The sequence below is a fragment of the Balaenoptera acutorostrata genome, chromosome 7, assembly GCF_949987535.1.
Source record: "Balaenoptera acutorostrata chromosome 7, mBalAcu1.1, whole genome shotgun sequence".
NCBI classification, from domain to species: Eukaryota; Metazoa; Chordata; class Mammalia; order Artiodactyla; family Balaenopteridae; genus Balaenoptera; species Balaenoptera acutorostrata.
In genome coordinates, this window is record NC_080070.1 from 106,247,384 (window position 1) to 106,269,067 (window position 21,684).

At 41.3% G+C, this 21,684-nt stretch overlaps 1 protein-coding gene across 1 annotated transcript; it reads left to right on the top strand.

The window, feature by feature from the left end:
- Positions 1-44: 44 nt before the first annotated feature.
- On the top strand, positions 45-17,716 carry LOC130708567 (uncharacterized). The gene is made up of 3 exons (XM_057549663.1): positions 45-75; positions 2,368-2,782; positions 17,332-17,716. Exons 1-3 carry the CDS (start codon positions 45-47, stop codon positions 17,636-17,638), a joined length of 753 nt encoding a protein of 250 aa, XP_057405646.1. The 3' UTR covers positions 17,639-17,716.
- Positions 17,717-21,684: the final 3,968 nt, after the last annotated feature.

Here is a 21,684-nt window from a genome sequence, read left to right on the forward strand (position 1 = left end):
GCAGAAGAGGGCTGGGGCTTTGTTTGGGATTGGTTAGGATCAGCATGACATCAGCAGATGACTGGTTTTTCCAGTGTGAGACATATTTCATAACTCATTATCTAATGGAAAGCCTTTCTTGGCTGCTGTGACACTACTGGGTGATCACTGAGGCAGTGAAAAACCTCTGACTGACTGGACTCCCTTTTAGAAAAATCCCGGAATCCAACAGCTCTATCTCACTGAGGTTCCAACTTTCAACTTTTCTTTGACCAATCATGCACACACTTCTCATTATATTCAGGCTTGGTTTTATATCTTCACATAAAACATCTGTTACTTCATGAAGTTGCCTCTATTTACAAAGTATTTTATTGTTTCTAACAGGGAAGAAGAATTCACAGCGCTCTTCAGAGAGATTCTGAGTTTACTTTTTAAAATAAGATAGTTCAGGAAGGGAAAAACAATAGGAAAATATGTATACCTATATGGGATGATCTCCCCTCCCCTGACTTACACTATTATTTTCCATCTTGAATAACTGAATTTTTAAAAATAAGATATTGTATTGAGAAAAAGAAAAGGAAAATATGTATACTTACAGGCTGATAGTCTCCCCTCTGCCGACTTACACTATTATTTTACATCTTGAAATTGAATGCCTGCTTTATAAATCATTTATCACCAAGAACTTTGGAAATAGTCATTCTCTGCTAGTGAACTTTATGTGTATCCTTTCCAGTCTTAAGAATCCCAGTCTAACTAGCAAAAAAAAAAAAAAACTACATCATTCTTCCTTACCGGAACGTCAAGTCCTATGATTTCTAAATTGTTACAAATATAACATGAGATTAATGAAAAGAAGTGAATGTTTCTTGAAACAGGACTTAAGTTGGTCAGGGTGTCTTGGGGGAGGGAAGAGGCAGTGTTAGCAAGCCAGGGAAATAACACAGGAGAAAGGACCCCTCAGACAAGAATGTTGGGGAATGGTTGTTTGAAGGAGTATAGCTGAAGCCTAAGCCGGGTACTCATGACAAGTTGAATAAAATGTGCAAAATTGGGAGCTAATGAAAGCCATATGACCAGATATGCTGTTTTGTATGCAGGATTTAACATGCATAAAATAAACTTTTCACTGTGCCCACAAGCAAAATATAGAGGCTCTGGCCTCCTGATGTGTAGTTTAAGCAGGTTCCTTTAGGACACCAGAAGTCTGTCTCAGGGGGTCTGTCTTGGCTAAACACAGAGAAAGTGTGGGTGCTGAGCTGTGTATTGGGGTGGGGGGAGTATTCTAAGAATTGCATATGCAGAAATGAAGTAGGAAATAAAATCGTTAGGTTGTACAGGAACAGAGGGAATCTGAGAAGGAAAGATAGAAACTGCATCAGTGTTGGTTAACTCCAAAGCTGCCCATCAGTTTCAAACTGGACGGACCCAGCCCCTCTATAAGAAAGGAATTTCCCCATCCTTTTTGCATGAGCAGTCCGGGACAGCGGTGTCCGGGCCGGGCATCTAAATGCACCCCTCCCCCCAACATGAACGTTGGCGTCCTGGAAATACCACCATGTTTATGAGTCTGGGGGCACAAACCAACCCGGATGAGACCCTGGTTCCACTGCTTACTAACCAGATAACATCAGGCCTCAGTGTCCTGATCTATAAAGTGGATCCACAATACTCCACTGCAGGGTCAAGCACGGTGCTCAGAAAATACTGGGTGATATGATTTCTGAGATGCCCCGGTGCCTCTCTCTCTGAACAATCTGTGTCACAGGAATCTGCGGCACCCCGACCAGAGGAGACACCCTCTCTCGGGTGACTCAGATCGCGTTGGCCACGGATGCCACCGAAGGGCCCACCTGCCTCGGTCAGCCCACCAGCTGTGATGTCATTCTCCACCTGAATCCCCAGCCTTAGAGCTGAGCCACGCTGGAAATGCCTCCTCACTCAGTGGAAATGAGGTGGGAGTGGGAGGGGAAGTTGGCAGGTTAAAATAACTTCTGTCGACTATTCTGGATGGCGGAATGATCTTTTCCGTCCCGGACTCCGGGGCCCAGGGGCGGGGAGCTGGTTCGTCCAGCTCCTGATCAGCGTCTCCCGTTCCGTCCTCGGCTTGGTTTCTCTTTCACTTCCTGCCCCCCTCCCCCCCGCGGCTCCCCGACCCCGGCCCTGCGGTCGCGCTGCTCGGCCTGCTACTGTACCTTGAGCAACACCTGCTGGCAGCTCCCGGGGATCACGCCGGATCGCGGCCGCTGCTCGGGCCCGGCTCGCGGGGCCGGAGTCCGGGCCAAGCAGTGCGCAAGCGGCCGCCTCTATTTTTACCCCGAGCACCAGCAAGGGCAACTTCTTTTTAAGAGCAGCTCTTGATTTTTTCCCCCCTTTTGGCAGCTAGAGAATTCAGAGAGGGAGGGGGAAAAAAATCACTGATCAGGGAGGGCAGCTGGGAATCTCTGAACCCAGCCATCAGGGCCAGGGTTGAAAGCACGGCCAATGTCAGGGACCAGGACCGGGACCTGCGGGCTGGCTCCGGGGCGGACAGACGCGCGCGGGGAGCGCTCCTGCCCCGCCAGCTCTGTCCCCTTTCCGATCGCGGAGCCGGGTCCTCCCAGCCACTGCGCGAGCGCGGTGGCCCGCTGCCACCGCGCTTTTCACCTAGTGCAGGCGGCCTGATTTACTGGCGACTTCACAAAGCTCCCCGACTCCTCGCTGGAGCCTTTTGCAGGGCTCTGTTCTCGCCTGGAGGAGCGGCCCCTGGAGAATCCGGTGGAGCAGCTTGCTTCGAGGAGCCGGGAGGGAAACTGTGGTACCTTATTTTACTGTAATTGCAAAAGGCGCGATGTACCAGAGATGTATATTTAGAAGTTGTATGTTTCTACTTTTATGTAAATGGAGCAATTAGGGCCTGTCTTGCTGCTGCTAAACTCCAGGGCTTGTGCCTTGCTGGGAAAGCTGGTGTTTTCGATCACAATTAGTGAGCTGGTCAAAACCCAAAGTTCCTTTAAGGATAAGAGCTCAGGGGTGTGAGCGGGGGAGAGACCAGCGTCCCAGTGCCATCCTGGGGCCCGCGGTGACACACACCTTGGGGCACGGCTAACCTATAGTGGCGTTTACTCGTGGCAACAGCTGTCCCCGTACAAAGTTGGCATAGATCAAGGAGCGAGAATGTTCATTTTTTCTTCTCAAGCAAACCGTCTGTCCTTCGGCTTCCATCCATGCTATTAATTGGTCTCTTTACTCACTACTCCTGGAACAAGGAGACAGGCCTAGAAAAGGGGCCCGTTTTTCATGGCTCTGTGGTTTTAGCTGCTGCTCACGCTTTGCTGTTATTCTGTTTAAAAAAAAAAAAAAAAAAAACACCAGGAGGCGTGAACGCCCCAAGCAGGTGACTGGGAAGTTGTCATCTGATTCAATTGAAATGGCACGAGGCTGGGGGGTTCAGGGCACTAACTAGATGGCTGACGACTCAGGGTGTTTTAGTTCCTTCCTGTGAAAAATCTGTTCCCCTCAAAAGCATGATTTCTGGTTCATCCCGTCTGGGAAACGGAACATAAAACGTGACTAGAGGGAGAAATCAAAAGGTCTCGAGGTGTTCTCAGCAGCTGACGTGTTATTCTGGGCTCAAGGCAGGAAAACCTTGCCCCCGGTGGGGAGTGGACTCCCTCGAGAGGCAGCTCGGGATCCAGAAAACGTGGGCGGGATCCAGAGTGATATTTGCTGCAGCGAGATTTCTGGAGTCTCATCAAATGGTTTGGGTTGAATACAGGATTGGCAACCCCTGCCTGTTTCCTGGACAGCCGGAGCCTGCCCATTGCCTGGGCTCTAGGTTAGGTAGAGAGATTTGGGACAAAGAAGGATGAGCATCTCACATTCCAAAGTGAGCTAGGAAGCTGTTTGCTTTTACGTCAAATCAATGAATGAATACAGCTAAACAGAGAGCGAGAGAGAGGGAAACATTAAAATTCCTCCAAGGGCTGGAGTGGGAGTTTGGGATTAGCAGATGCAGACTATTATATATAGGATGGATAAACAACAAGGTCCTACTGTAGAGCACAGGGAACCATATACTTCAATATCCTATGATAAACTATAATGGAAAGAATATGAAAAAAGAATGTATAGATACATGTAACTGAATCACTGTGCTGTACAGCAGAAACTGTCAATCAACTATACCTCAGTAAAATCAGATTTTTTTAAATCCTCCAAAATTCATGAGAAGACAACAGGGTCAGAAATAGTTAATCCAAAACTCTTATTCCTAAGCCTCCCACTTCTCTGAGAACCACCAGAATATCCCACAAGGCTTTGTGCTATGCGCAACTGCTCTGTTTTAAGAGTGTTTGGAAGTGCCTTATCTGAACCAAGGGAACCCAGATGCTAGAACTAAAATGACTAAGGAAAGAAAAGCAAAAACAAAACCCAAACCAAAAAACCCCAGTAAACAAACTGCTATCTCTCCATCTACAGCAGTGGTTCTCAACTGGGAAGATTTTGCTCCCCAGGAGACATTTGGCCATGTCTGAAGACATTTTTGCTTGGCCTAACTGGGAAGGGAGGTGCTACTGGCCTCTACTGGGTAGAAGCCAGGGGAGCTGCTAAACATCCTAACAATGCACAAGACAGCCCTCACAAGAGAGGAATTACCGGCCCCAAATGTTAATTGCTTTGCAGTTGAGACACCCTTGTTTAGAGTTATCATTTAAAAGTTTCACCTACTTTCCTTCCCATCCATGACCCAAGGGGCCTTAGCAACCAGGCAAGAGACTAATAATTCAAGGGATTCTGCTTCCTCATGTGTCTTGTGCTTCCTGATTGATGGAGGCCCACACCACACAGCAGATACTGACACAGTGACGGTACCTCTCAGGCGTCCCCACCAACTTTCCAGTGTGGCCTCCATGTATTCCCTGATGGCTTTGTGTTCTAGTCAAAAGCACAATCTGGGTGACCAGCAACAAAATGAGATGAGCTGGCCCCCACCCAAGTTGTTAGGAGGCAACAGATCATGGAAAACAAAAAGTGAATGAGGAATGAGTTATTCATTTGAGCAATTCAGTATCAGAGAAATCCACGCACTAGTGAATTCCCTGAAGTAAAATTCGCAAAAGCGAGATTACCATGCCTTGCTCCCAGAGAAAACAAATATGATGTGGCTGATTTTATTTGTTTAATACCTCAGGGGAATGACACACAATCAATATCCACAGAGAGAAAACAGAATGCTTTGCTAAATCCTAGTGCATGTTCCAAGCAAGATTATATTCTCCAGACTTCCTTAGGAAGGCCATGGCCCTTCAGGTGTTGCTGTCTTGTGAGAGTTGGGGGAAGTGTTGTGAAGGATCCCACATCAAGGAAAATAATCATCATCATCAACAAATGTTGGTGAAACCCACAAAAGGGAATTTGCCTGGATCTAACTAGCTTAGATGTGAAATGCTGTTGTCCGTACGATGAGGCCAACTTCCCAGGTTTATCGTTTAGTCCCTGAGTGACCTGGATCATCTAGACAGGAGAGGGTCAGTCAGAGATTGTGCTGAGATGAACAAAGCACGAGGGGAATGTCTTAGACACTCGGAAGCCATCTCATCAACTCCAACACCTGAATCACAGTCTCCTCAGGTAAATGGTGATTTTAGAACCAAAGGCCAAATGCTTCAGAAAAGCCAAATGATTCAGAAAAGCCCGCATTTCTTCCCAAGAAGTAACCATTTAGTACTTGTGGAAAACTCAATCTAGAGAGAGAAATAAGCATTTTTAACCTCTAGAGAAAAATAGATATTGAAAAAGGGGAAAAAACCCCCCAAAAACCCAACACTAATGCAAATGGAATAAACATGCCCTCAAAGGCCTTCCTGACCAACATATATTTCCAAATTGTTTATCAAAACTCAGTTCTAATCCAATCAGGAAACATCTGGTTCATCTTCCTATTGCCCCAGAAGACTATGAAAAGTACTTACAAGAGAACGGATAACAGATTGTCGTAATCGTGGTTCTCACCTGGATGCCCTTGGGTTAAAAGTTCCATGTTGCTGACTTGAGGACATATAGGCTTAGCCTATAGATGCCATCGGACTGATAAAAGCAGAAATCTTGATCCTAATCCAGTGTCGTCTCTCCACAAAGATGCCCCACTACTTGCTCCCAACTTGTAGCTTTGGAGGGAAGACGCGGAAAAGGCTGGGGGCAGTCCTGTGTGTATTTCTTTTTATCAGTGAATTGCTGCCTCCCTCGTGTGCTAATAGAAAGAGTCCAAAGTTTCTGCCCCTCTATCAGAGCACCTCCAAGGCCCATCCAGGCCTGCAGAATGGGAGTGCCCTTGTTCCGGGCACGGTGTACTTTCATAGACACTGGCAGTGTGCTCTGGCAGTGCCTTGGCTTGGTTAGTAAATATTTACAGGTGCCCCACTCTAATTTTAGGAAGGTCAAGTTTGCAAAGGTGCCTTGGCAGGCAGGACTTCTGTTAGTCTTTATCGGCTTGGAAAAGCAAACTACAATTAAGCACAGTGTTTGGAGAGTTTCACTGAAATCTCTGGAGTCTACAACTAGCCTTAAACTTCCAAAATTAACTTATGGCCACCGTCCCTTTTTTTTGATATTCATCGAGTTCCTCTTTAAAGACGATATCGAATGATAGAGGAAAGAAGAGCCATTGTATGGGAAGGAAAAGAGCTTCAGAACACCTCTCTCCCAACAGGCCAGGGGTGATTTTGTGATCACTTAATGAATGGGAACACGAAGGCAATCCTGTACTTTTGCATCATTTGAGTATGAAATGAGGATAAATAAAATGGTGCTCCCTGTAGAAAAGAGTTCACCCAGTAAGTTCCCCAAATCTCAAGGAGCTTTTGTTTTATTAGATGCTGTTAGTTTCATGTTAGTCACAGGGAAAAAAAAAAATGCCCACATGCACACGCACAACTAAATGTAGTCAGTTTGCTCAGCTGGTGCTGAAGTCACTACTGCCCACTAGGAGTGAGTTACTGTAATAATCCCCCTTTTATTAATCATAGGCTGGAGGAAGCAGAAAGTGGGTGACATCATTAGGCAAAGGGCCGGCTAACTCATGTTCCAATTTACTCAGCTTTATTATAACATCTCTCAAGTGTCATATGAAAGCGATTACCATTTCACACTTTCCTCCTCTGAGCCATCATCCCTAACCTTCAAATCCAAACGCCCATAGAAAAGCTAAGCTCTCAGATGGAGGTACGTAGAGGCCAGATCTCACCAAGGGTCCTTGTCCCAAGGAGGAAGGTCCTGCTCAGAAGAGCTCTTCCTGGTCTTAAGATGCAGATGAAGGTGGTCTCTAGAACCACAGCATCCCAATAACTCTTGGCTTACTCCAGCCTCTGACGGCAGAAGACAGCTCATTCTGAAGAGGACCAGAAGGATCTGGGTGGATGCAGCTCCCCATGGCCTCGTGGTAACCAAGGGCATAGGCTCTGCGCCCCAAGGATCTGAAATGTGAAAAGCACCATTGGAAGCTGTGCTCAAAGGTGGTGGTTAAGTGTGTGGGCCCTGCAGCTAGACAGACTGGGTTCAAATTCAGCGTTCGACACTTTCGAGCCGCGGGATGCTAGACAAATTACCTATCGCTAGCTCAGTTCCCAATGAATGCTGATAATACTAGTGTCTCCTTCATAGGATCCTTGTGAGGAATCAATGAGTTAATGCCTGCAAGGCATGGAGAACGTGCCTGGCAGAGAGTAAGTGCTACTTAGTAGTGTTACTTCTCCTTTCTCTAAAAGGCTTTGCTGACTGAACTGACCTTTCTGGATCCTGCCGTGTAGACCACTGGAAAGATGGGCAAACGTGCTATGAGAAGGCATTGGGCAGACTGGTCCTGGTGAGCCCCGACTGCACGTTTTGGCCATATCACTGGCTTGACCATTACTAGTCAGTCCGCCTCTCTGTGGCCGGGTTTCCCCACGTCCTATTTGTCCGATAAGGAACTTCTGACAACTGAAAAAGACATGCGACTAAAGTCAAAAGGAGACATTGGTTTGAAGATGCTCAAGAACTCAGACTCAAGATACTATGGTTTCTTTAAAACGTTTTGAACAGACAAAATTGTCAAGCTGGGAAGTGGTGCCCGCTCTCTCTGCGTAAGTTAAAAAGGAGCATCTCCATAATGTGTATGCATCAGAAAAAAATAATGTTTTTATCAGGGCCGAGTTATATTTCATCCTCTTAAACTTGGGCCCTTGCAGAAGCGTTTTATAAATGTCTCCACTCCTCCCTTTACTTGCAGTCCCATCCTAAGGGTATTTTAAGGAGTCAAAATAAAGCTTACTTAGGCGTGTTTGACAGACAGAATGATAGACCAAAAGAGAAGCCTGGGGCTCTGTAATATTTAGATAGTGATGAAACTGACTCGAAGCAGAGTGCAGTAATTACACTTTATTACTTGGGTAGTTTATCACTTGGGTTCACCTTTGCTCAGTGTTGAATTATAAGCACTCTAATAGGTGAGAGGTTTGGCTCCCAAAAACCATCAGCTGTTGCAGGAAGGAACTGCCAGACCATATTCCATAAGTAAAATAGTCATACATTACACAGCAACTTTAGGATCTCCAAATTGGAAGCTTCCTTTCGACAGCAAGGGATGCCAGGATATCTGCTGCCCCCTAACTGGTACCATGGAGAATAGCAGGTCCTTTTCAAGATGCAAAGGAGGGTTCAGGTACTGAGTTAAGTCTATTAGGTTGTAGGTGTGAATTTGGCCACTTCCACGAATCTGTTTGTGGCCGGGAAGGCAAAGCCATGGAATAGAGTCATGCTTTGCCTCCATCTTCTCCTAGTGAGGAGGGACTCCTGATTTCTAGCAGCTGCCACGGTGGAACTAGGGCAAAGGGATGACAAGTACAAGTCATCAACACTGGGTTTTGTTTGTAACAAACCAGAAGAAACTTTCACGGGGGCATTCAAATCAACATCTCCTTCTTCTATACAAATTTCTGGGAGACCCAGAAAAGGAATGTGACCTCCAGGGAAAGTGAGACTCCTCAAGTTAGAATCTGGAGCATTCCTGACCTACCAGGAGATGCAGCTGTTATGCAAGTGGGAAGAGGCTGAGGCGCCCTCTTCTGGTGCATCAGGACAGAAAGAAAGCTCATGAAGGTACCAATAAGGGGAACCCAATACCAAAATTGGTGCTTTTTAAATAGCATCGGTCCTGATTTTAAAAGTAACACAGATTCTTTGTATAAAATGTGGAAAAGATAGATGAATATAAGAGATGTAAATCACATATAATCATCCCTACCAGAAATAATCATTATTAAAATGTTGCTATATATACATACATACCTATATATCTATATCTATATGATTACACATACTCATGTATATGTTTATATATGTATATATAATACATATACACATATAAACACAAGAGTATGCGCATGAGTATGTGTAAGATAAAATTGAGATCAGATTGTAAATATATATTGTAAATATAATTTTGCATGATGGTGTTTTTCATTTGTTATTTTCAATGGTCCAATTCGTCCTTGAAAAATATTAATGGCTGGGGAGTAATCTAGCATAGAGATGTGTCTTTATTTTTGAATCAGTCTACTATTATTGTTCATTGAAGTCATTTACAAAATTTTGCAATTATAAATAGTATTACAGACATATTTTTACATTTTTGAATGCATCTCTGATTATTTCCTTCAGATAAATTCCTAGAAGTTGAGTTATTGGATCTAAGAGTACGGATGTATTTCAGATCGTCATATATATTGCCAAATTTCTCCCCTTACTGGTTATTTACAACCAGTAGTGTAAGGGCATAGCTCTTGCCCCATGATCTAGCCTGGAGGTTATTGTAGTCTTTCCCCCAGCCCAGATATGGTATATGGTTTGTTTTAACTTGAATTTTTTGAATTATTAGTTAAAATAAAACATTTTATTGTCCATTCTCACAGTTTTCTTTTGAATAGTTGTTCATGTCCTTTGCCCATTGTTTATATTTTTTATCTATAAGAACCCATATATCAATAGTTTTATATTTTAAATAAAATTAATTGTATTAAATTTATATATATATGTATGTATTTAAAATATTTTTATTATTAATGAGAACTCAATATTAAGGACCCTAACCCATTGTCTGCTACGTATTATTTTATTTTTTCCCTGTTTATTCTTTGCTGTTTAATTTTTTTAATAGTGTTCTGACCAAAAAAGAATTCACATTTTTACATAGACTTATCTAGGAATCTTCTACTTTTTGGTGATGCTTCTTCTCCATCAGGAAATCAAATAGATATTTATCTACACTTTTCTCTAACTTTTGTTTTGCATTTTATTCTTTAATCCAGAATATCTGGAATATATTTTGGCATACATAGAAGGAAGAGCTAGAACTTAAAATTTTTTTCCAAAGCTTTCACCAGTATCATTTATTCATTTGCCCTTTTGGAATGCCATTTTTGTCACGTATTGAACGTGTACAGGTATGAACATTATACTTTATTCCAGTGATCTGTTGCTGAGCTTTCTATTCCATTCATATCTTTATCCAACTTAATGTTGTTCTTTAAACTTGATTTTTATTTTCATGCTGTATATTACATCCCCAGAACTTATTTATCTTATAACCAGAAGTGTGTGCCTTTTGACCCCCTTCACTCATTTCACCCATCCCCAACCCCGCCTCTGGCAACCACCAATCTCTTCTCTGTATCTATGAGTTTAGGTGATTTTTTTAGATTTTACAGACAAGTGAGATCATACAATATTTATCTTTCTCTGACTTATTTCATTTAGCATATTGTCCTCAAGGTCATCCATGTGTTGCAAATGGCAGAATTTCCTTTTTTTACGGCAAAATAATTTTACATTGTTTATATATGCCACATTTGCTTTACCCACTCATCTGTTAGTAGACACTTAAGTTGTTTCCATGTCTTGGCTATTGTAAATAATGCTTCAATGAACATGGGGTGCATGTATCTTTTTGAGATAGTGATTTTGTTTCCTTTGTATATATAAATTCCAGAGGTGGAATTTCTGGATCATATGGTAATTTTATCTTTAATTTTTTGAGGAATCTCCATACTGTATTCCATAGTGGCTGTACATTCCCACCAACAGTACACAAGGGTTCCCTTTTCTCCATGTCCTCATCAACACTTGTTATGTCTTGTTTTTTTGTTTTTGTTTTTGATAACAGACACTCTAACAGGTGTGAGGTAATATCTCCTTGTGGTTTTGATTTGCATTTCCCTGATGATTAGTGATGTTGAGTACCTTTTCATGAACCTGTTGGCCATTTGTAGGTCTTCTGTGGAAAAATATCTATTCAGTTCTTCTGCCCATGTTAAATCAGATTTTTATTGTTGTTATTGAGTTGTATGGGTTCTTTAAATATTTTGGATATTAACCCTTTATCAGATATATAATTTGCAAATATTTTCTCCCATGTTATAGGTTGCTTTTTCATTTTGTTGACTGCTTCCTTTGCTGTGCAGAAGCTTTTTAGTTTGATGTAGTCCTACTTGTTTATTTTTACTTATGTTGCCTTTACTTTTGGTGTCATACCAAGAAATCATTGCCAAGAATGATGTCAAGGAGCTTACCACCTATGTTTTCTTCTCAGAGTTTTACGGTTTCAAGTCTTATGTTCAAGTCTTTAACCCATTTTGGATTTATTTTTGTATATAGTGTAAGATAGGGGTCTGGATTCATTCTTTTGCATGTGACTGTCCAGTTTTCCCAACATCATTTATTGAAGAAACTGTCCTTGCCCTATTGTATATTTTTGGCTCCTTTGTTGTAAATTAATTGACCATATATGTGTGGGTTTATTTCTGGACTCTCTATTCTGTTCCATTGATCTATGTGTTTGTTTTTATGCCAATACCATACTGTTCTGATTACTATAGCTTTGCAATATAGCTTGATATCAGGACGTGGGATACCTCCGCCTTTGTTCTTCTTTCAAGAGTGCTTTGGGTCTCTCGTGGCTTTCATGGTTCCACACAAAACAGTAGGTGAATTTTCACTTATCCTCCTTTCTACTTCCTTGAACACTATTTCAATCTTCATCTTAGACATTTAGTTGGAGCACTGGGTGCTGATGGTTTCTGGAGCTATGGGCAGGAGCTGTCAATGTGACCCTGAGGCCAGGGCCCATTCTGCTAAGTTGGAAGCACATCCCTTTCTGTTTGATGAATGTCCCTTAGGTTTCAGTTTGTTCCCTGGCTTTGGAATTAACTGGGTTAGAAAGATGCTACACAGTGTGCAGCCTTTATCTTTTTTACTGCTACCTGTATTTTACCCTTCTTCATCCCCCACATCCATTACACTTATTCCTTATTTTCTTTTCTCACCTATGACAAGTCCTCCACCTCCTATCTCTAGAGATGGGCCTGTACCACCACTAATAAAACTTAGTGAGAGAAAACTAAACTGGCCTCATGCACTCTGGGCTTGGCAGATATTTAACCCTGACTCATTCCCTTGTGGGAGCTTTCAGGTCATCTTTGAGTCCTTCCATCTGCAGTTATCACGGTGTGGGCCACAGCCCTCTTCCGGCCGCTGCTCCCACCTTGCTGGTCCCTTCTCCTACAGTAGCCCTGACATAGTCCTTGACTGGCTGCTCCCTCCTCAGGCCCTGCTTCTCTGGAGTCCACTACATACAGACTTTCTCTATTTCCTTAGCCAAAGGAAAGAGCCCTTAGGTCCCCACTGGCTAGTGCTGAGAGACCAGTATCTGGGCCACAAGGTCCCAGAAGGACTGAGACTTTGCTGCTCTCTCTCAGCGCACCACCCAGCCTCCTGTGAGTCTCCACTGGTCCTGCAATGTGAATGCCAGCCTCCACCCACCTCTCTTTCTCTGCCCTTGGCCATGTCCTCTCTTTCTCTGCCCTTGGCCATGTCCTCTCTTTCTCTGCCCTTGGCCATGTCCTCTCTTCCCTTCCTATTCTGGATACTCACCACTGCCTTTTCCAAATTTAGGAAGTGTCTGCCCTGCAGAAGTACCCAGAGCAAAGATGTACAAAAGACCTGGCTTTCTATCTTTCGCGTGGGGAAAAGAGAAGGATAGGAAGAACTAACCCATACCAATGTTAAACCAAACTGTATCCACGCTTATATAACCAGACAAACCCTAATTATATCAATTCACATACTAATAGGAGAGTTCACCCTGACGACAGAATACAAATATTCAGAAATTAATGTATCACTACTAAAAGGAAAAATGTGATGGACAATACCTAGAAATCATTTTAGAAGGTAGATGCTTCTCCATCCCCCTTGTTATAGGGGAAAGAAAGGACATTCACAGAAACAAAGTGACCGGTCCAAGTTTACACAACTGTACAGTGGCAGAGTAAACTATAAACCCATGTCTATCCAGATCCCAAACTCATGCACTCAATCACTATAACACACTGGTTAAAAAATTAATATATATATATATGTATATATGCATATCTCTTGCATTTGTTGAGCATGTACTATGTGCCAGGCACTTTGCTAAATACTCTACAGACATTATCTCTTAGTCCTACAGTACCTGCTGGCATAGACCTTATTCACACATGAAGAAGATAAAGAATTTGATGAACTCATTTCTTATTCATTCTTCAGCTCTGATCTGGCTTGTTCCCAGAATGCCATTAAAACTGTTCTGACAAATACTACCTACCAATAATCCTCTACATCAAAAATTTCTGGGCATGTGTTTCCGTCCTTGGACACTCCCTCCCCAGACCTCTCTAATCCCATGGCTATTTGACACTCTGGTCCTAGGATCCCTATTCACTAAATGTTCCTTCCTAGCCTCTCTCTTGGGCTCCCTTCTCCTTGACCTTTGGCTCTTCTCTGTCTACACTCAGACTCTCTTTGAGTTATTGCATCCACTCTGGTTTTAACTGATATGTGAGTGATTCCTAAATCTCTCTCTGAACCTCAGACACATAGTCAACCATCTAGAGATCGTACCCATTTGGATATCCTTTAGGTACCTTCAACTCAACGTGTTAAAATTGAACACATCTACTTGGTCCCCAACACCAGCTCCTACTTTTGCATTTCTGATCTCAGTTGTTGCCATCCAATCACCCAAGAGTTACCCCTTGACTATTTTCTCTTCCCCACAACTAAATATAATCAATAACCTCATCATAATAATTTACCTTCTAAATATTTCTCTGGTCTAGCCTCACTGTTCCATTAAAAAATTGGTAAGATAATAAAACAAGACATTGTGGGTTAGGACCTTAGCCCAGGTTCCAGCACAATGAAAACCCTCAACAAATGTTAGCTATTATTTTTTTATTAATACACAAACAATAACAACCACTACCACCACAATAGAAGCAAATGGTGCCACCACAGCCCATGACTGTTAATTAATCCGATGTTGGATCTTTTGGGTGAATGCTCCTATTGTTTCCTTCTTTCTTTTTTCTTTCATATTTTCCATATCTTTGCTCGGTGTTCTTAGAGATTTCTTCAACTTCATCTTCTAGCCCTTCCTTTACTTTTGGTTAACTTATATTTTTAATTTGTAAAAGCTTTTGTATTGTCTCTGTTTCTTTTATGTCTTTGGGTTTAATTTCTATTAAAATAGTCCTAAGGACACTTTTTAAAAGCACCTTAGAAAAGACACTTTCTGTTCTGTGCCCTGAATAATTTGTTTTCTCCATCAGCAGTTTTTCTGTTTGTTCATCTTTCATACCTTTGGTTTTCCTCATGCCTCGTGATCCTGGGTTATACCCTCACACTCAAGTTGAACTATATTAATGATCACAGCTGGCATGTTAATTACCAGACTGGAATGGGGGCCTTGGCTGTAGTCTAGGCAGGTCTGTTTCTCCAAAAAGCCTCTCCTCTAACTTGACTGCCAGAGACATGAACTTGTGGTTTTGTTTGGTTTAGTTCTCTGTTTCTTAAGCCCTAGTGCCCAGAACAGTGCCTGGCACATACTTAGGACCTAAAAATAAGAACCCATCATTGTTGAAGGAGTTTCCCTCTTGTAGTTGACAGGATTGTTAATGGAATCTAAGGAAAGCATCTAATGAAACATAAGCACTAACCTAAACCTGGGAAGGAGAAGAGGAACATATTTTAAGCATGGTCAACCTTTCAAGCCAATTTTCTTCTTTCTCTTGTTTTTATTATAGAAACGTCCTAAAATTAAATCAAAAATAGAAAGAGGTAATGCTACTCTGATTACTAGTACCCTCTGCATCAAGAATCAGAAAATAGGAATCCTGATACCATTTGTATTAGTGAGATTCTAATTGGCATTACTTAATCTAGCTAGATCCTAGTTTCTCTAAATATAGAGGCCATAAATCTCATCAAATGCTTGTTTCCCAGGGTTTTGTGGGAATTTAAGTAAATGTCTTTAAAAGCTATTTCAATCACTTTAAAAACAATATGTTTTACAAATACTCATCACCAGCCTTCATTCATAATTGTACCATAATTGTACCTATGCACCATAATTATGTACCTATAATTGTACCTATAACTCATACCATAGCACATATCAGAGAATGTCTTTCTGGGTTGTCATGTGTGAATAAAAACTTGATTGAATCAGATTCTCTGGCACTAATCTCTTAATCTTAACACTCTACTTATGTTCTCTCTTCATAGCCTTCTCTTTGCTACTGGAGAGGTTTGAAGCCCACTTGATTTTTTTGTTGCTCTCAAAGTTAGATTTTTCCTATCTTCTTTATTTCATGGATGCTTATAAGCTCTGTTTTATTTTGTTTTTCTTTATCTTCATATCTCAAAAACTCATCAAGATGCAATGATAGATGATTCTTTTATTAATATTTCCTGAAGCCTGTTTAGAGCTTTTCAACCTGCCTACTCTGGTGTTTCTTTTAGCTCAAGAAAGTTTTCTTATAATTTGTCTGGTTTCCTCTCCAGAGACATCTTTAATTCTTAGCTTGGCTTTTCATCTTATGAACCACATATCTTTCTTCTCTCAGTGTTCATCTCCTGGTATGTTTCTTCTTTCTGGAGGATCTACTGTAGTGTGTCACTCACATCAGTGTTAAAGTTTATTTAATATGGATCATGTTCTGTAGAGTCTCTAGTACAGATTTTAATTCTGTTATTGCAATCTTATTTTCTTTACAAGTCTTTTTTTTAAATCTCTCATAGCTAGTTTTTCATCCTTTATTTCTTTGTAAGTTATTCTATTGCCTTTTATCACATCGCCTTCTCTTTCCAGGTTACTTTTTCTTAGACTGCTTTAGAATGCCAGATTTCTAAAATGTTCTTCTATTAGTAAATAGTTGTAGGAAGAATACTTTTCCATTGAACGTTATACATCATGGGCACTTTTCTTTTTTTCAACTGCATAGTTCTTATGTTGGTATTTTCTTTTTTCCTTTTCCTCTTCCATTGCAAAGAGAGCTATCACATTTGATGTTTGCAATTAGACAGAGTGTGTGGATCCTTCAGCTCTGTTCTCTGACTTCTATGATGTGGTGAAGTACCCTGGAAGGAAGGTTTGTAGTGATTCCTAGAATCTGGCAAGTGTTCTTCTTAAGAGGACTGATTCTGTGATATTCTGTACCAATGGCATATATGAAAACCTATGATTCCCAAGACACCTTTGAAGAGGTACTTCCACTTCTAACCAGGAGAGCTTTACCAAGGGGGTGATATTTCCAGGATTTAATGTGTCAGTATCTGTCCCTTTGTTCTCTGGAAGTGACAGTCCCAAGATTGATGCAGAAAGGTGAAAGGGACAGAAAAGTAGAGGAAAGAAGGGAAAAGAGCAATGTTTTAGCCCCGTTGGAAAGCCCTACCTATGCAGTGAAAGTGGGGATGCTAAGTTGATCAGCCAGGAATCAAATGTTGGGGAGGAACAAATGTTTTCCTTTCTTCTGTACAATGAAAAGTGCTCTTTATTTCATGGATCAATGTACAGCTTGGCCAATCAGGCCCCAGTGAAATCAGAGTTAATGAAACAGGTCCCCAAATTCTCGGTTTGGTTGTCTGTTGGTATTGAAGGTAACCAAAAAGTGAATCAGGAGCATGTTTTTTTTCAGTGAAACAATGAATCAATTCAACTATGTCTCTATTTTCCATCAGTGAAGTGGTTCTAAGGACAAGCAGATTCCCTGTATTCATGCCATTTTCTGTTAACCAGCCTGTTTCTATTCAAAATGAGGCAGTAGATGTCACGACTTGGGTGCTATTCCCAATCAAAATTTTCTCTATCAAATAAAGACAAAGATTTGTCGGATTAATAATGTTTTAAAACATGGTAACAAGTCAAATGACACATAGAATTCTAAGCGTACTAATTGTTAGAGTTGCCACTAATGATCACGATAGTAATTGATGTTTCTGTGTTCATAGCCAGCCTGAGACATGGTTTTCTGAGCAGGAGGCATCTCAGAGTTTGTCAGCTTGCCACGGAGCTGCACATTTGGCCAGCAGGGTCTTCGTGAGTCATGAGCTCCACCGCAGCCCAGAGCTGCCCGAAATGCAGCTCTTCTCCAGACTTACCACAGGAACTGGGGGTGCCTCCACGTTTGGAAAGCTACCTTGTACCCTGTCCACACTCAATAAATGCTGCTTAATAGTGACAATGGGGGTGTGTGTTCCATCTCCCTTTTCTCCTGAACGCCTCTATTTAGGGAGCCACAAATGTTTCCCCAAGTAATTTATTCCATTGCTTGACTGGCTGCACAGTCAAAAGAAATTTTTCCTACCGTCTCCCTTGAATGTTTCCATATTCTGAGTTTCTTGTCTTGTACACGTACCCGAACTGTGTTGGTGGTTAGGCAGTCATGCTGGGAGGACCCTGATTCAAATGTCTTGTTTCCAGGTAACCAAGTCCAAGAACATGACCCTGGAGCTGAGTTTGGTTTGCATCCATTCATTATGAGAAAAAAAAATTTTTTTTCCACTTATTTTTTTTTTCTAAATTTTGGGAATTATGCTGAGACAGAAGACTGGGAATCCAGAGGGTTGGATCCAGAGACTTCCTGACTCCGTGGTTACATGGTGGCTGATTTCGCTGCTAGTAACAAAGGGGTCTACAGGAGAATGAGCTGGCTTTCCCAAGTCATCCTTCCACCCAGGGAAGGCTCCTCAGAGGTGCCCGGGGCAGTGGTGCATGTTCGTGCACGTGAGAGCCCATGTAGAGGGGCATGAGTGCCCATGCGCTTGTGTGTGAATAAATGCAGCACACAGGCAATTCATGTTTTAGGGGGGCACTAAAATGTCAATTAGGATCTATTATCTAGCAATTCCTGTGCTTACTTCTCCAGCATGAGTTCTTCCTCTTACAGCTGAATAGGATCAGCCTTGAGAGATGTCTGAGTCAAAAACCATTTACCTTGGACATGACCTGAAAAGCCTTCCCTTTCCAAAGGAACGACCCCAGTGGCAGGTGATATAGGCTAAGAGAAATTCACTCTTTCACCTATTAGGAATTTTCTAAGTAACTCCTCAACAGGACAGTATCCTTGACATTAAAATTCATCAAATCCCTATTGATACCCATTAACCAGTGTAGTGGGTGCAGGGAACAGAGCTTCAAATAAAGCAGGCAAACTCCCCTCTCACACAACAAGAGCTGATTATTTGATTACAGTTGAGGTGAGTGCCCGAACAGATTACTGTGTGTTCACAAAGTCAGTGTTTTCCTAGACAGAAAGGTCAGACCTTCCTAAAAAGTTACCTGAAGCCGGAAAACAAAAGGATAAGTAAGATTTTCTCTATAACAAATCTTCTTTTTTTTTTTTTTTTTACTTATGAAAAACTATTTAATCCAATTAATCATCAAAGAAAGGCAAAATTCAACAAAATGAGATAGTATCTTTTAATAGAATTTGTTAAAAGAATTTTTATTTTATTTTTTACAAATCAATTTTCACTGCAAAGTAAAGGAGCTGTTACAGTGGAGGATTACTGGACTCAATGTCAATATTATGACATAGTATGAGTGTGTTTCATGTTTGGTAATTGCAATCATTGTTGCTTTTGTTGTGGTCACCCATGTACAATGCTTGATGTCAGTCTATTTATCTCTTGTAAAAATAAAATACAGTGTGTGTGTGTGAAGAAAAAAAAAGAATTTTTATTTTATTTTATTTTTTATTGAAGTATAGTCTATCTACAGTAATATTATATAAATCATAGGTGTACAATATAGTAATTCAGAGTTTTAAAGGTTATACCCCATATATAGTTATTGTAAAATATTGGCTATATTCCCCATGTTGTATGATATATCCTTGAAAATCTTGAGATCACAGTAATAAATAGAAAATAATGCATTGAATGTGATTAAAGCTTAGAATTTTTCCAAAGCGTGCACAACACAGAGGATCTAGGGTACGTTTTACACCAATCCCTCCCCTCCCACCACCACTGCCAGGAAGTGAGTGGGATCCTAGTATCATCCGCACTCCACAAATAAGTAAACCAGGCTTTGGGAGGCTTCAGTGAATTACCCCAGCTATTAAGTAAAAGATCAGGAAGTAGTAAGCAAGCCTTCCGATTCCAAGTCCAGGAATCTTCCTAGAACAGCCTTCAGAGAAGTTCTGAAGCAGAAGAACTTCAGAGAAGTAGGGGAAATGACATAACCTCAGATGTCCAACTCTGACAGTGGACCTTGATTTTATGAACAAATGCAGTTCCTTTAAAGTGGTCCAATGGGCGAACCTAGGCTTTAGAGTCAAATCCAAGCTCGAATCCTATCTCTGTCATTGATGAGGCCTAACCGTGAGCACGTAATTTAACTTTGTTAAACCTCAGCCTCTCCATCTGCCGTAAGAGACTCCTTCCAAGGCAGCAGGAAGATTGAATGAGCTACAGTACCTGACACTGCGTAAGTTCTCAAAAAAGTAAACCTGTCTCCTTTTTCCTAAGAAAGAAAATAAAGCAAAATTGTTTATCAAGTGCATCACAACAATAACAGTAAAATGTCCCTTAATGAAAGAAGCACTGAAAAAACACTCCATGTTTCCAACCAACTGTGAAGACCTCAGTCCCAAGAAATGGCTGCAATAACTTCAGAGGGAGAAGCTCATCCTTGGATGGACGCTTGCTCTCTGCACTGATTTTGCTCCAGACCCCAGCAAGAGTTCATGCCCACTACAGGTGAAGAAAACTCCACTCCCCAGAGTCTCTTTTAGAGGAAACATAGGGCAAACAACAAGGAAGAGAAATTAAGCAAGTAAATGAAATCGTTGGCTTGAGGACCCTATTTTCAGTTCTTCCTCCAAACATTTGTTTGTTTTTACCTTCTATGCCCTGTGAACTATGTATCAACTGCCATGATTTGCCTTTCTGATAGAGAGATTAAAGGCAAATCTTGGGTTCACCCATGGTGCATGTTGACCTCCGCCAGGACTGCATTTTTAGTCAAATTCTTGGTTCCAATTTGTTCTCCTTTTTATTCCTTTCCTCCATTTTTCACTTGCATTACTTTGTAATACTTTCTGTATTTTTATAAGATTCCTGAACTTCTTTTATGAAGAGATAGGTATAGGTATAGAAAAATAAGAAGGCAAGTAAGTAAGTAAATTAGACTTTAAAAACTGGTTTTCACATTCCTAGTCATCAGCTCTCAGACTGTTTCCAAATTCAGTCTGTGAAATTCTAAGTTTCTCCTCTTTTTCAGGGCTGTTACAGCATGCCAGGCAAAGTTTTGTTTAAATAAAAACTTGCCTTTAGAACTCAATAGCTTCCCTGTGTGGGACCTTTATTGTAGCAAGGTGTGGCAGTCATAGTCGGCTGGTTTATTCCAAGTCCCTTCCTAACCCCATTCTCCCTTAGCCACCTCCTACATTAAGTCTGAAAAATAATATACACACTTTCCCAGTTTTCTTTGCAGCTAGCAATGTCCATGTGACTTGGTTCTGGTCAGTAAAACCTGTCCTTTCCTGATCAAAGGATAGATGGTGGCAGCAATTTCCTTTACCTCATGCCTCAAACACAGAAGAGATGGTTTGAGCCAGAGCAGCCATCTTTTGACATTGAGGCAAGAAGCCATCATGCTGAGAATGGCAGACTAAAAGATAAAAAGACAGTGCTTTGGCTGTCTGTCTCGAGAAGTGTTAACTGAAAAATACATATCTTTATTTGGTTAAGTCACTATTAGTCAAGTGTTCTATTACTTGAAGCCACAAACCAACCTAAACTGTGTGTGTGTGTGTGTATGTGTGTGTGTGTGTGTGTATGTATGTATGTGTGTGTGTGTGTGTGTGTGTGTGTGTATCTCCCTTGAAAACTCTTCTGACTCTTTTCAATACTGGTACATATAAGCAAATACAGCTTAATCACTCTATATGATGTGAATCTATAGATTACGTTTGTAATCTGAACTCAAAATATGTATAGTGTCTTCAGACTGTTTCTTTGTGATGTTCTACAAGATATATCCACCTAAACCTATAGCAATAATAGGTAGGCAAACACAACAAATTCCACATCAACTCATTATTCCTGAAGACATAGTTTAACTGCCTGTGGAGTAATTATCCCCAGATCTAGAAACAATCTTGAGTAAGATGAGGTTAAAATATGAGCAAAAAAGGAGTTGACAGAACCTCAGATTACCCTGAGAGTAAATAGTTTTGGATCCCAAAGCAACCACTCTAAAATTTTTTTTTTATTGAAATGCATTCTTATTTTCATCACTGCCATTCTCAAAACCCCAATAAATAGATGCTGTAAATGATCTGGAAGACTCTTTTT

Coding starts and splice junctions, on each gene's coding strand:
- LOC130708567 (XM_057549663.1), top strand. CDS start 45: ATGACATCAGCAGATGACTGGTTTTTCCAGT. Junction 76..2,367: donor AGATGACTGGTTTTTCCAGT/GTGAGACATATT, acceptor CCCTTTTGGCAG/CTAGAGAATTCAGAGAGGGA. Junction 2,783..17,331: donor GAGCCGGGAGGGAAACTGTG/GTACCTTATTTT, acceptor CTGTGTTCATAG/CCAGCCTGAGACATGGTTTT.